This window comes from Melanaphis sacchari, unplaced genomic scaffold, assembly GCF_002803265.2.
Source record: "Melanaphis sacchari strain LSU unplaced genomic scaffold, SCAv2.0 Contig436_pilon_pilon, whole genome shotgun sequence".
Classification (NCBI taxonomy): domain Eukaryota; kingdom Metazoa; phylum Arthropoda; class Insecta; order Hemiptera; family Aphididae; genus Melanaphis; species Melanaphis sacchari.
This window is the reverse complement of record NW_020271281.1, coordinates 158,749-175,617: the sequence shown is the minus strand read 5'-3', so window position 1 is coordinate 175,617 and position 16,869 is coordinate 158,749. Positions and strand designations below refer to the sequence as shown.

General features: G+C 28.6%; 1 protein-coding gene across 5 annotated transcripts in view; it reads right to left on the bottom strand.

Moving 5' to 3' along the window:
- LOC112597656 (nuclear factor 1 X-type) overlaps positions 1–16,869 on the bottom strand; it is a 148,143-nt gene that overhangs the window by 24,666 nt on the left and 106,608 nt on the right. For 3 of the 5 annotated variants that reach the window (XM_025343786.1, XM_025343784.1, XM_025343787.1), the window contains exon 5: positions 16,806–16,844. The exons of the other annotated variants lie outside the window; for them this stretch is intronic. In XM_025343786.1, the coding sequence (XP_025199571.1) occupies positions 16,806–16,844 (39 nt within the window). The remainder of the gene's footprint in view (positions 1–16,805; positions 16,845–16,869) is intronic. 5 annotated transcript variants of the gene reach the window in all.

Genomic DNA, 16,869 nt, shown 5'->3' with positions numbered 1-16,869 from the left:
GTTTTCTTAAAACCCCAATGCATTTTGATTTTGAATTTTAAAATATATACTTACACATTCCTACAAAAATTAATTATTAGTAGTATGATTTATTTTGAGTTATGGTTTATGTTTATTACTTGTTAACATTGTTGATAAAAATTAAAAACATACTACATGAAAAGTAAAAATCTTTAATTTTTGTAGTTTATAGTTTTTATACTATTTGTATGAAAGTAATGTAATAATATTTATACTAGGTCAAAGTAATCAGGCTCAAAAAGATAGCAAGCACAATTTAATTTTTTGAACCATCTGCTTAACCCACGTGTACACATGCCAAATGAAACATTTATGCCAAACTTAACGTCAAATGCAAACTTTTAGGGATAACCTAGAAAATCATTATGTTAAAAAGATGTAATAATTTGTGACCTATAAAAGTTTATTCCCTGCCGCCCTCCCGGTGTTTTTCTTTTTCGAGTGTCTAAAGCTGCAGGTTGATAGGGCATAAACCAATATAATATAATTTATTGTACGATAATAACACCATAATTGATTTTTACTTTCTAGAATAGCTGAACTTTATCGGTTTTATGGACCGGTACTCGCATGCTACCTAATCTAAGTACCTATACATATCTAAATCATTAAGTGCACGTGCATATAATATTATTATTATTGAAGGGAAGAGAAATAAAACGCACATTTTGGGATCAGGCGGGGGTGTTAACACGTACGTGTAAGAAGGGTGTAAATATATATGTATATAATATAACATAAGCCGCAACACAATAATATTACATAACATAAACAACAACCGGGTCAATGGTCACAATAATAATAATAATAAAATAAAATTATTATAGGTATCCCTGTTGATGGGTGCAGATTTATATGTTTAGGTATTTATAGCAGGGCATCGGTACTATAAACACGTATATATTCACGTCGTTGGATGTACGAGAGAATGCGTTTTCTCCCTTTTTTTTTTGTTTTTACATTTTCCCTTTTGTTACTGTGCTCGTCGGTTCAGTGCCGATGTACCATATATCATTATTTCATCACAATATAGGTACTCTATGGGTCGGTGTCTAGCGATTCCATCGTTTACCATCCACCATCGTTCGTCTATGACAAAATTCGAAGACAAAATAACGTGTGTGACGTATAACATCGGTGTTCGTCAGTATTATATAATGAAAAATTAATTAACTGAGTTAATGATTATAATGGTCATGGTCAAAGAATGGGAAATCGCAACCAAGGGATGGTGTACCTACGTTCTTTGATGTGTATCGCGTATGGGTAAATAAAAAATAACATATTTTTTAATGTTATATTATTAATATTTAAGTTAATTATAGTTTTTATTTTCAAACCCAAAATATTTTTGTGACAAAGTCTTTTTAATTGAATTTTAAAAATATATACTTTTTTTTTTTTTATATTAAGCAAAAATATAGAACCGTTCACTTACCAGTCCAGTGTTAGCATGAAAAGTCTATTTTATTATATTTTGTAATTTTTTATACATAATCGCATACATATTTTATACATTTTTATAATTGTTAGTGCGTTCAATTCACAGTCCCAATTTTAATAATGTAAATGTATAGTATAAAATGACATAACCTTAATTCTATGCTATCTTAACTGGTTACCAGTATATATTGTTTAATTGTCAAAATTAAACGATAACATTAAAAAATTAAAATTGTTTGACATATTATTGTCGTACAATAAGCATATCAAGAATATTTTCAATGTTGATAAAAAATGAAATTGATTACACCTATTTTTTCCTATATTATGTAAGCTTATCATATTTAACTATGACGAAAACGTTATTTAGGTGTTTAATACATCAAAGTTAACATTTATAACATTTATACATTATTGGCACATATAATTTTTACATTTTTGATTTTTTTTTTTTTTTAAATTTTGCGTTTGTGCTTAACTTAATATTATATGACAATAATAATATATTAAAATGCTATTTTTTACAAACTACATTGGGTGGAATAGCTACTTTATTTCATGTGAGTAACAAATAGTTTTTTAATAAAAGTTGAATGTTTATACATATTAAGTTATTACGTTTATTAAATTTTTAATTCTGATCCGAGCTGAGTTTTGATGAATTGATACTTTTTTAATACATTCCTATAAGAGGAATGCATTTAATTTAATTATTTTATGTCTTTTTAATCTTTTAAAAAATATCTCTAGAATAGACTAATTTCTAAATTAGATAAAATAATGTAATTTAACAGAATATTATATTACTATATTATTATTTGCGTATACTCGTGTATAAAGCATACTATATATACCGTAAAATCAGAGCGGTGACAGAAGTTAGCGCAAAAAGAATAAAAAAAAATAAGTACTTACACACACAAAATAAAAGTATAGTATTTAGACGATATCGGAGGGGCTACCACAAAGGCAAATGGTCCATAACGACCCGTTAGAGACGATTTTCGCTCGAGAATTTGCATCCCGTGCGCACTAAACGATCGCCGCCGACTTCACGCCTCTCGTACATGTGTGAGTGCGTATAATATATATTATTACGTATATATACACTAACGGATGTCTCCCATTGATTTATATGGAAATCAACTCCTCTTATATCCTTTTTATTCGGATGAGGAGGAAGATACCGTGTTTTTTTATAATAAAATAATAATATATTATAATGTGCCAGCGTAATCTCTTCTCTTTAAGAGCGCGTGCGCTTTGCACACGTAATAATATATTATTGTTTATTTTACACTCATGGGCCACGCGATAGTCGTATTTAAGTATAGAAGGTAGTTCCCAAGAGACATCTATACGCACCACAGTCGCTACAGTAGAAATTCCAAAATCAATTTATAGGTGCATTTAAGAATATATGAGTTTTCATTTTAATTCGATTTTTCCAGACCAATCCCTTCAATATGCTCTTATACGTGATTCATTGAGTATATTCTTTGTTATTTATCCACATTATAAAATATAATGTGGATAAATTATCAATTATAATTACAATATGATATAGTCTCGCATTGTAATAACAAAAATAATAACATAGCTATATAAAGAATGTTTAATAACGATCTGCACAATAAAAGCTGCACATACATAAAAAAAATTATCATCCTATTTTAGGCTTAAGTACACTACCAAAAACATTAAAAAAATGAATGGTACCTAAATTAAAATTGGTAATTACTTACATAATTTCTGATGAACAACATGGATTAATACATTTATTAATTATTAGTGTACTACACAGACCTAGTGTCTTTAGTCAGTAAAGTTTTTACAGGTAGATGCAGTTTACACGGACAACAAAAAACATTTGATTGTGTTGGTATATTCATTCAGTTAAAAAAAATTAAAGTATAATGGAATCTCTAGACCATTAATAAAATGATTTAAATCATACTTTACGATAGAACTCAACTAATTAAATTAGCTGGTTCTATTTCATCGATTATCAATGTTACGTCCGGGGTCTCTTGCGGGGGACATTTATCAACTATATTCTTCCTATTATTTATGAGCAACGTCAAAAATATCTTTCAGTACAGTAAATTCTTAATGTTAAAATTATAATGTATTAAAATCTTTTAACAAACTGAATTATGTGTTATATTATACATATTTGCTAAAAAACTATTCGTCTCCTTTGATCAAAACTAAATGTTGAACTTGTTTTATTAAAATTAGTCATGAATACTTTTTAGGAAAACAATTTATGAAATTGTTTCAATGGTAACATTTGTATTTCAGCAATAATATTTCTAAGTTCAAAAGTGTTAGAATGTATAAATAATACCTGCGCATAGTTTATAAGACTTTGATATATATTTTTTTATTTGTACTAACTTTGTGTAACTGTGGAAATATCTAAATTTAACTAATAAATATTACATAAATAATATAAAAGATTAATAGTTCAAAAAGTACAAAGAATACATATTTTTCTGACAAAAGTTAGTTTAAGTATTTTGTAATTAAATTAATTAAATAGTTTGATAATTAAATATATTTTTTTTTAGTTTAACGAAGATGTGATTATAAATTGAGTATTTGGTAGGTTTGAAACGCCAACGGACTATGAGTACGAGGACAAACACGGTTAGATTCCCTGTACGCATATGTGTAGACATAGACATATATACACACGATAAGGTACTGTGATGATGACACAATACTAACCAAGTGGTATGTATACGTATATATATATATATATTATATAGGTTAGGTTATACACGATAACGTGCTGTGACGATAACACTTAACAGCGGTATATATATATATAAGCGTGTTGCGCACATTAAGTTAATCTCTAATCGTCGTCGTTGTGGTGATTCTCACAGCAAATTTAGGGGCTCCAAACTTTGCAGACGTACCACGACTGCGCATAACATTTTATACGTTATTGCCGTACGTATATACATAACCAATGGGCTGGGCATAATTCTAGGTAAATAAATCTCGGTTCATGCATAATTTCCTTTCCCGTATACTTGTTAATAGTTCTTTTTTCTTTTTTTTTTTTATCCTCTGCTCCTTCAACATTCTGTAATCGGCATGTAATATATTAATATAAAAGGGAGACGTAGCCTTAGCTAACCGCAACCACTCCCATAAAATGATTTTTAACGCGAGCCTGGTTACAATATTTTGTATCCAGGTATTATATTACGGATTAAATTTTTTGATACCTACACAATATATTATAATAGATATATTGAAATGACTTGAAAGTGATAAATAATTATAAACATTATACAGGCAACTTTTTTTTAGTATTTCGGTACTTGATTTATGTGTGTGTGTGTGTGAAAAATAAATACGTATTACTGTATTAGTGTGAGTAAGTACCTAAGTTACTTATTCAACCAATTGGAACCGACTGAACTATATCTTATGTCTACACGTGGATATTATAATATCAACATTACATTTTTTTGTGGATTTAAGTTGGGAAATCATACTTATGTATGCATAGAATATGTATGCACTTTATCACTTTGATCTTAATAAATCTAAGACATAAACAGATTTAAGTTCGTTATATTATATGATCTATATAACTTACGCTTAAAAATATATTTTAATATTGTCTGACGACAAATAATAGTTGAATTTGAATTGGTTTAGAAAAATTATAAGTATACGAAAAAATAGGAATTATTATTGGTTACGAATATCATATTTATTGAGAGTCTTAGAAAAAACTTTCATATGGTAGATAAAAGGAACCACAAAACCTAGTATTTTTTAGGATCACAAATTGTGAACTGTGAATTTTTCTGTAATAATTTAAAACTAATAAATAACACTGTGTGTTTATGAAACCCTCGATTAATTCCCAGATTATACAACAACAACCCAACTATATTTTTGAGGCACGAGGAGATCTAGGTATGTTGTTATGCATAATTCACTAGTTTACTAAACTTACACATACGTCGATACGTTAATAAATATTATGATGTACTTAGTACTCGGTAGCACCTACCATAAATCAAATACTATTCAAATGCTTGTGACACTTTGCATTCGATCGATCTAATACGCGTTTATACGATCATGATTCGTTAGTTATGAGTTTATGACAAAACAGATGTGAATTATAAAATTAAAAAAAATAGCTTAAACGATTCGTCTAATATTATATTAGTTATTAGTATATGTGTTGGTTTGTATAAAAATAATAATAGTACCATTATTTCAGAATGTTTGGGAACAGATTATATATCGTATAGATTTTTGGAACAAGATCAAGGAAATATCCGGTCGGCACACTCGAGTGTGTTTGATAAACGTAAGACACGTATTATATTAAATTGTATATGAACCGTCAAATTTCATTTGAATAAATTACTATTTGATGGCCTCGCAAGTGAGTATTATATCTATTATAATAAAAAATAAAAATAATAATAATACTACTAATAAGTTTATTACGTATTTTATCGCACGCGTCTTTTAATTACTTAATATAATAACGTCTCTTTACTATTTTTGGAATTGCAGAATTATTTCGTCTTACGAATTTTGAATGTGAGCGGAACGAAATACCGTTTACATAATTTAATATGTATATATCATAATGCTAGAATTATTTATGGAATCGGGAGATGGACAACTAATGGATATGCATATTTTGTGAATGTTATTACGTATAGTTTTAATAAGTATATAAATACATTTTTTTGAAGTCACAGGATTAAATTAAACTTATAATAAATTATTTTTTTTCCAACTTCAACATTTCCACAGAAAGATTATAAATTATACTAGGGTAAGGTTATGTTAATAAAATATAATCCATTTACAAAGATAAGTCCTATAGTTTATACTACGACAAATGTCGTTGTACAAAACATGTGTTTTGGTGTTATAAATTCATCGCGATGGTCTTTCATGATAAAAATCATCGTGTTGGATAATAAAATTACAGCATATGCAGAGCCGAACGATTTTTTGCATTTCATTATGAACATTTTGAATAACGCATGTAGGAAAAAGGCTTTTTAGAAATAATATGGGATTAATAATAAAATGATGAAAATTAACCTAATGTCGGATGTGTGTGGGAATATAAACCTTTTTTTTATAAAGAAAAATGTATTATTATAATCTATTAAGAGGATGTTATACCTTAATGATTATTAATACTGGAGTGAATTGATCGATACTTTAGTTTTGAATCAAGTTATGAGCATTTTAAAATTCTAAATTTTTTTTTAATTGCCTTATATTTTAAATTTTTAAATTTAATAACAGATAAATTCACTTTAATACTAAAAATAACCGAGTAAAACAGATTCTTGTAAAATGTTCTATGTTATACGTTGTTTGGAATAATATGATGCAAATATAACGTTCTCTTAAATATACACACTATTTAATCAGTATTGTTTTTAAAATTTTAAATAGGATTTAATATAATAAACATAAAGCTCACGAAAAGGAAACCATTCAGTTAACAGAACTTTAGAATACAAGTTTGACTAGAATTTTATGATAACAGGATTCTGGATTAATTTCTTTTACGACGTTGGTAGATGTTTTGAGGTGATGAGAAGAAAAATACGTTACTAACAATAGAGTTGGAACGGAATTTTTTTATAATAGTTTTTTACAAGTTAATTTAATGTTTTTAATTTTAGATCGCAGTGGACGGACTGCAGAGTTTGTCGTGCATTCAACCTAGATTTGAAATCTTGAATCTATTTATTATAGACACGTGGACGACACCGACGATAATGACACTCTCGAATAAACATCGTTTATAATAAAAAAAGTAATACTATATTATTATGTACAGAGGACCATAACGCAAACGGGACACAAAACAGCGAAGACGCGTCGTGTGTCCCCTTCACCACGCCGTTGATGTCTTATACGTGTGTACGTTTATTCTATCCCATTTGGTCCGACACCTTTTTCTTCCTTTTTTTCTCTTCTCGTTTAAACGCTGAAAGAGATAGTAAAATTGCGCTCGTGCAGCAGTGTTGTTTGCGCGTGCGGATCGATATAGAGAGCATCGAATGAATTATAGGGTTTTCTTATACGCATATTATAAGCGTGTCGTCATCGTCGGCCGGTCGTCGTATCCTATAAACACATATCCGAGCACATAACATATGATATATTTATAGGTATACCGTTGTGCACTCAGCTTGGGCTGCGAAAGAAATGAATTTATATGCGCGAGCGTGTATAAAAAAAAAATAAAGGGCGCGACGTCAAACAATGCGCGAGAATCGCTTCTCACTCTATATATTATTATGTTATATACTCACACGTCTCTTATATTCCGTGTGTAGATAATATATACGTATACACATCCGCGTGGCCCAGTATACTATATAATGTATATTTAAATGTTCGTTCGTTCGGAAACGGAACTCATATGGAAAATTTAGCCATATCTTCCGCGATGACTAGCACGTACACAATAATTTACAGATTAAAATCGCGGGTAAGTCGCGGCGGTTTTCGCACGAGACGATCCGGGGCAAACATTATAAATCTATTTATATGTATGTGTGTATATATTATACATTATTGTGAAATACGCATAATATCATAAATATATTTTAATAACTCGAAATCGTCGCGTTTGTGGGACATTTATGTAAGTCGGCGCGATACGATAATTATTCGTCCAACTAACAACAAAAACAATAATAATAATAACTGTAAAATACACACGTGGTGTATATGGCCTTTTTTTCAATCTCCTGCTGCAGCTGCAGCAGCTCCCCGACGGCGCCGCTGCTGTGATTCATGGTATCGACTTTTTCTCTCTTACTCCGCAGAGATTGTTTATGCCACCGCCAAGTTAGCACCGGAGGAGACCGTCGTCGTAATAAAAAACATTAAATGAAACCCCGACGAAAGAAAGAGTGGGGAAGAAAAAAATAAAACAAAAAACCCGTTAAACCAACGGCCTACGCGGTGCAGCTAATAAGGGAGAACGCATGTATATCAGTATATCACACGCCACGCGTATTTTTTTTTTTAGTGGCAACGATATTATTATATCTTCGATATTACCGATACCGAGGACTTTCGCTCGCATATATAGGTGCCCATTATGTGTACGATTTCACACAAATCACGTTTTAAACTCGAAAACTTTTCCTTCAATTAGCGAACGTCGCACTGCATAAATGTTATACGTATATTATGTACAAGTTGCATGCAGAGAAAAAGAGAAGGCAAAAAAAAAAAAAATTAAACTACATAAAGAAAAGCCATATTACGATATCAACGCTGCGTATATGCACCTCATACATGAGTCGTAAATTTTCCGTCACACTAAGTAATGAAAAAGCGAGAAGAAAAAAATTTGTTTCCGTTTTTTTTTTTATGTTATATGTGGCCAATATGTAAAAACGCACGCGTATTTTTTGTGTATCTTAAGTGTGTGTAACGGGAGTGGACTTGAAAAAACAGAGTTAGTTAATAGGTTCTATGCGCTCTGCTATATACCCAGAGATGGATCTTTGCAATTGATTAATTCGGCAGACATGTAAAATACTGTAATATTTTTCATAATGTTATTTATAGAGGTTTTATCGTTTTGTGTTTTAAATTTTGAAATCGACACGCTTGTTACTTAATAGCCTAATAGGTTTGGTAGTTTTTACTTTTTATGTAATTTTTTTTTCTGATAGCTTCAAAATATATAACATTCCCATCGACTATAAATTAGAAATCAGACGCGATTAATACTATTTATTATAGAAAGATCATTTTAGAAAATAATTTGATTTTAAATTAAAGACGTGAAGTACTTTTAGAAGAACATGATGCGTATAAACGACATTGGTATGAGTGTTTTGAACATTTGTTGATTTCATTTAAGTATATATTGTAATATTGATTTCAAAACCATAAAATAATATAAATAATATAAAAATATTATTAATAATAATAATAATAATAATAATAATAATTAGTTTTAGCTTTTACTCTATATTTAAATATCCTTATTTTATAACTTTATCTATACATGTTTTTGAGTAGGAATACGAAATAGGAATACTATATAATTTGTATTTTGTACCAAATTTTACATAATTACTGCTTGTTTATATTATAAAAGTAATCCAAGATATACTTGGATTATTATTTTCTTAACACAATATTTGCAAAATATTATCTAAATTGTAAAATAGACATTTTATGTTTATAAATTTTAAATTTAGTTAATAGGTATATATTCGACGACAGTATATATAGGTACATACATATTATCAGTACGTATTATTATTTTTACGTATAAAGCGACGAAAAAGAGTAAAAAAAAAAATCAAATAATTGGGTAGTTCATACAACTTATGTATAAAGACGTTTTTTAGACGTAATAGAGGGGGTGAAACGACTAGAAGAACAATTTAATATATGTATAATGTATATGTTAGACAAAATATCGAATAGGGAGAAGACCGGAAATACCATCGGCAGATCCGACGTTTACTATGCGCTTCCATAGATCGTTTTATTTTTTTTTAGCCTTTTTTAGCATTGTTTATATTCAACATACCATTATCGTATTATTGTGAGATACGACCTTTTTAAACTGCAATGACGTCACTTTATTGTATAATATGAAAACGGAAATTTTTAGATTAATATAAGCAGCACGATTTGAAAAGCTGCCGATAGTTTGTTAGTATATAATATATATGCATACATCATATTATATTATTCTATATTACTACATATAATACTAAATAATTATTTGCAATAAATTACAGTCATGTATATCAATAAGCAATAAATCACATCTAAGTTTATAAATATATTAAATAATTATATAATATTATAGTACCTGTGCTTTGTGCACAAACGAATAATGATTATAATTTCAGATCATAGTTTGTCTATTTATGGTGTTTTATAAATACGTTAAATTGTATAAGCTTTAAGAAGTCTATTGATTGTCATTATCAATATAAAATGCAAATAGTATAACTAAATTAATGTTAATCATGTCATAAAGTGTCGCCATTGGGTGGCTGCTTTTATCACGTTTATGTCAAGCTATATTATATATTTCCGTATGCGTAGTTATTGTAATAATTTATTTACATATTGTACGCTTTAAAATAAAAAGTTAAAAAAAAAAAAAAAAAATTAATGTTAAACATAAAAGTAGCTTGATGTATCTCTACGCAATAATGCATCAAATATATTAATATTTAATTAATCAAAATGTATCAAAAACTCATCATTACGTATCATTTCTTTATAAATTATAATATACATATTTACTACGTGAATTACACATACATTGTTATTAATTCTAATAGCCTAAAACTAAACAAAAAATAAAATTATACAATTGAATTGGCCTTTTCAAGTGTTCCAATACGATAAATAAATGAAATGTCGAAAGCACACAAGCAAAATGAGGTTAAGTATCATCATTCGCGTGCCCTCAAACCTCTGCACGCATCATATACCACCTTCATATACACACTCAACTAACTGGAGCGTAAGTTGTAAGGGGACAAAATCTTGTATACCAATAATAATTATTTAAAGTTATTTCAATTGGAATGGAGACAGATCCTTTCGTAAATTATTTTCGAATATTAATGAATTATTGATTTACGGTTCTTATTAAATGCTAAATGGTAAAAACATAATTATAAACGCACGTAAATATAAGATAATGAATACATACAACACTTTTTTCATGTATTAAACAATTTACAACATTTAAATAATTAATACTACTATTTATAAAATCAAAAATAAATAAGGATCAATAAATTAAAGGTTTAAGCTCATGCTTTGTAAATAATAGTTTTAAATTGCTTGTAATAAAATATATTATATACATAATACATATCCTTAATTTTATGAATTTTATGTGTTTAGTACATATTATGTTGTATTTGTTTAACGTATTACCATATAACACATTTTATGTCTAAACTAAAATACGAGTAGATTATGCTGAATATAAATAAAACTTGCCATGTTAAATAAAGCTACAAAGAACAGAAAGAACGACTACCTTCTTCGACTTCGATTTTAAGTAATCCTTACATTAAAAATCACTTCACTCTTTAGTCGAAATGAAATTAATTGGCCAATAAATATGTATTAATATTTACTAACTATACTCTACAAAAATATTTTAAATATTTTATTATTTATTTATTTATTTTTTGCAAAATTACAAACAACGAATTTTAAAAATTGATCTGTTATAGAAAGTTAAATAAATTAGATAATTGCGTACCTACTTTACTTTTAAAATTGGGAATATGAATTTTTTTCTATTTTGAAACCGCGTTAATACAAAAATTATATACGTATTTATTTGCATTTTATCAAAGACGCTATAGTTAACTATAATAATATATTATTAATCGTGTACAAGTGAAATTTGTATAATATATATAATTATTACTTATTAGTTATTACTAGAGCACGTATTTTTATACTCTAAAAAATATCGAAATATGCAAGAAATTTTTTTTTATTTATATAAAATTCACAAATTAAATATCTTACAATAATTAATTATTTAAATAAATTAAGTTTATAAACGTTTTTAGTTTTAATATGCAATACATTTCGAATTTTGTAAAAATATGTAATGATATGCAATAACCATAAAATATGCAGAAATATGCAAAAAAATTCACCATTAGTTTTAAATATATTTATTAGTAATAATTATTGTCGTAAATTACGGTGGATAGTGGTAAAAATGCTTTTAGTATTTAATTAAATGCTTCAACTTAAATTATATGAGAAATCAATAATATTTTAAAAAAATATTTTTTTTTTTGACAAATAACTATGAGAAATTAATACATAAAAAAGCAGTCTGAGAGGGGAATTTATGATACCTTCATTCATTCGCGAACACGCCTCTAGAATCATCAATACGTACTCGTATTAATAATAGAGATATATACGTATTATGCGAGTTGTGGAATAAAATCAAACTTAAAATCGCACAGAGGCTATTTTGAAATTATTTTATTTTAATTTCAAACATTGGATGTTTCTACTATGGAAAAATGAGTACCTATATTATCGATATAAAAAATATAATATCTGTAATAAATTTATTGAACAGACAACAAATACAACAATAGACGATGAGCTGCAAAAATCGAAAGACATCACATACTTCATGCTTATTGGCTAGTACGGGTTAGCCGTCAATAGAGTATATTATATGCTGATGATATTATGCGCCATTGATATTGACTATAAATATATATTTTTTGTACTACATTCTCTTGAAATCTGACATAATAAACTGCATCGAAAGTAATGTCTGTCGTTTGATGTGCCATATCGTCTGTACAAAAAACTACTGCAGTATAATTTAATGTAGCATTCATATTGAAATCTATTTTGATAAAAGCTGTGTTTGAATTCTTTCGTTACAAGTGCAAACCGATGAAAAAAAAATATATTTTTTTTATCAACTTCGAATGGTGAGCTGTGAAATAAAGCGATTGGTAATGGGGTAGATCTTATGGATTAGGTATCTATATTATTTTTCTTTTTACGAAATGTTAATATTGATTACAATTACTAGGTAAAACAAGAAATGAACTAGTATAAAATCTAATGGATTTCACATTAAGTCAATTATATTTAAACCATAAGTCTTGTATTAATACGGGTAATGGTTTAGAAGAATTTTAATTAGAGAATTTAAGGCATTTATGTAGAAAAGATTTACATTAAGGGTGGAGACGGGAAAACGAATTTGTTAGCATAATTATTAACAGTCTTATTGAATGGTATAGCAGAACGATTCATGTAAGGCTTATAAAAGTTATACTCAAAAACTGAAATGAAGTGTACGAAAAGCTATGATTGTGTTCTAAGTATAATACGTGTTTTTAAAGTATAATAATATGTTAAAGCCAAGCCACCATATGGACTATATTTTGACTATAATAGAACGATTTGCATCTTTTTATAGCCTATAGGCCTGAACCATAAGTATAGTTATACTTATTAAATACCTCTAATAATAATATTATGCATATTTATAATTGATCGTACCAATCAGGATTGAAATCGTTAGTGAGGTCTACCGGATGAAGTAAACAAACTAGGAAAGAAAAATAAAAATTCACCGCGGTCTGTTGGTTTTCCCGAGAATGGGGGGAGGGGGGGCAATATTCACAGACGACTGCAGTATGGATAAAACTAACAAAAACACGACAGGAAAAAAAACCGACATCAACGACAACGACAGTGAAAGTCCATAAAAGTAAGTTTCCATATATATATATATATATATATATATATATATATATATGAGTCGCACGGGCGATGTATACTCATACACTCACACATGTATTATATATGTCGCATACCCGAAGGACGACTCTGCCTGGCCGGCCGGCCGGAACCGACGACGACGCCGACCGGATGGGGCGTATAAAAAGGTCTTGTATCCGGTGCCAGTTTGACCATTTGACACCCCTCGGCGGCGGCGGCGTCATCGCGCAGTGTTATATATATTTATATATATATATACAATACACATACAGTGATACGGAAGAGGATAGGGTACCCGTATATACACAAACACGCACACGCACGCGACAATGCCTTTACATCCGCCAGCCGCTTCTCTAGTAGTAGTTGTCGTCGTCGTCGTCGTCGGATGCTGGAAGTTCCGGTCTCGTCGGACCTCGTCGAGCTAGCGCGCACGTCCCCGCGCGGTTCTTTGGCATTATTGTCGTCGTAGTCATCTTCTGCTGTTGTCGGCCACAGCGTTTGCGGCAAGGCGCGCGCCACGCGTTTATATAGTTGAATTATCTTGCGGAAAACAGTTGTTTTTCCTCCACCATCTGTATCCTATACATACGTGGCTCTCCGTATTATAACTGCTTTTTTGTCCTTTATTTATTTATTATTACTTTTTTTTTCCACACGCGTTCAACATAATAAATGTCCCCACTAGCCATCTTCCGCTCGCTACTCGTCGTTGTAAAAAAGTGTTTTATTATACCGCCAGAGAAGCGTGGCGTCTTCTATATTGTAATATATATATATATGCATGTGTGTATACTTATAAGACATAAGACAATACGATGAAATAGCCAACACAAACTGACCGTAAATATTTATGTGCGGCCGTTTCACAATACAAAATATCCCTTTTTATGTAGGTACGTTTCCGTGACATCCACGTTTATCAGCCACATTACCTATATCTTATTATCTAAAGGCTATAACCATATTAATTTGTAATCATGGCCCGTCCGGATGTCGGTGACTTATTTATTCTTTTGTAAATATAACAACAGTTTTATTATTATGTAAGGTGAATGTACTAAAAATAAATATTTGGGTTTTTAAATAGAATTTATTCGTACACGAATGTTTTTTTAAATCTCGTAACTAGATTACTTTTGTAAATAATAATTATTATTTACAAAGTTTACAAAATTTACTCTAGAAAAAAAAAAAATATTAATTTTTTTAGAAAAAGTTGTTTTGACAAAATAAATCAGAAATGTTTATGAATTTTAAACAAGAATCAGAGACTAGATTATATTCGATACTGAAAATAATATTTTCGAAACTAATTTAAACAAAGAATATTTTTTGATACAATTATATTATACCGATTATAATAATAAATTATATTTATACCATAAATATTATTTTCGCAGTAACTGTACGTCATATTTGAAAGCTTAAGTTCCGAGCGACTTGGACTTTTGAAATAGTATGACTTACTGAAATCGACTCAATACCCGTACATGGAAAATATCTATTGCAGTATTTACCAAGAAAACAGAATGGGTTTTAATAATAAAAGTTAACAAATTTGCAATGTTAAAATGCGTTTTTCCCAAACAATAATTTTAGTTGTCGGTGACTCGGCGAGTGCCTCACGTAATTGAAGTATTGACAAATATCAATACATTTTAGGAAATTTCTTGTACGGCTTTGATATATTATCATGTTTAAATATATTACATCGAATGTGATAGTATACTATAAAAAATATACTTTAAATCAAGATGTAACTCGTTTTACCGTCACGGCCAGGTACAAATTGATTTATTGCATAGTTACAATAATAATAATAATAATGAGTTTAACATTATACTCTCATGTGATAGTATAATCTTGGTATAATCAAAGTGGTACAAAAATTCGAATATGTATTACAATATAAAACGGTATGTTTCATAGTATGTTTGTTCCGCTTAATTTTAAATCAATCCAATTTTCAGAATTTATTTTTAAGCAATTCGCCAGCATTCGTGTATTTAAGTGATTTTGCGACTGATACTAAATGCACTCAATAGCCTACTAATTATGATGTTAGGACATTATTTAACAAATACGCGAGTTGTTAGCGAGATGTCTGTATTCCGAAGCATATAGAACAACAAATTGTCATTTGCGCGAGGCGGCTACATTGATTGAAAGTTTTGGTTTACTTGGGTGGAATAAAATTTATGAAGCTACAAATAAATTATATCTGACTGAAATAACTCAGTATTTCAATCCAGATTATTGTTTTTGATTTTGAACGAGAATATCATAGTAAAAAGTGTTCTACCTGTTCGTTTTGTTTCCACACAACTCCGACAATATTAAAGAAATGTGTTATGTGTTAAAAATAATGTATACTAGACAAGAAAAGACGTCAAATTGAAAATAATATTATACCGTGAAAGTTCTCAAAAGACGATATAAAAAACTGCTCTCCAATCTAAAGAAAACAGCGATATTAAAATATCGCCGTCCCCGATACAAATTTCTAAACAATTTATAACGTATAGCGGATTATTGTATTGCCTATTCAGAGCGCCCTGTGTCTAAGTAAAATATTAAACCTGATTTCGTTATTTGAGAATTTGTATATTTTACGCAATACCTTCATATAATATGTTATTATTATTAATATTTCATCATACTCCGTAAAAAAAATTGCATGCAAATAAAAAAAAAAAATGTATTTATATAAATATTAAAAAAAATATTAATAATGTTTAATAAGATAAATAAAGTAGAAAATAGAAAATAGAAATATACAAACGAAGGTTTTTGTTTTTTTTTTTCAGATAATTATTTGTACGTTTATAGTTAAGTATAGAATTAAATTATAAACACAGATAAAATCTATCAGCAGAAATACTCGCAATATTTTTAAAATATATTTTACGTTATTATTACAAATACATTAAATATTTATATATTTCTATTTAATATTCATGTAAGTATATTATAATATTATATTATTACGATATTATAAAACTCATGCTTTCAAATTATCTCACCTTTTTCATTGTTGTTGTCATATATTCCACTTAAGACTTCTGAAAAAAAAATGTAAAACAAAAT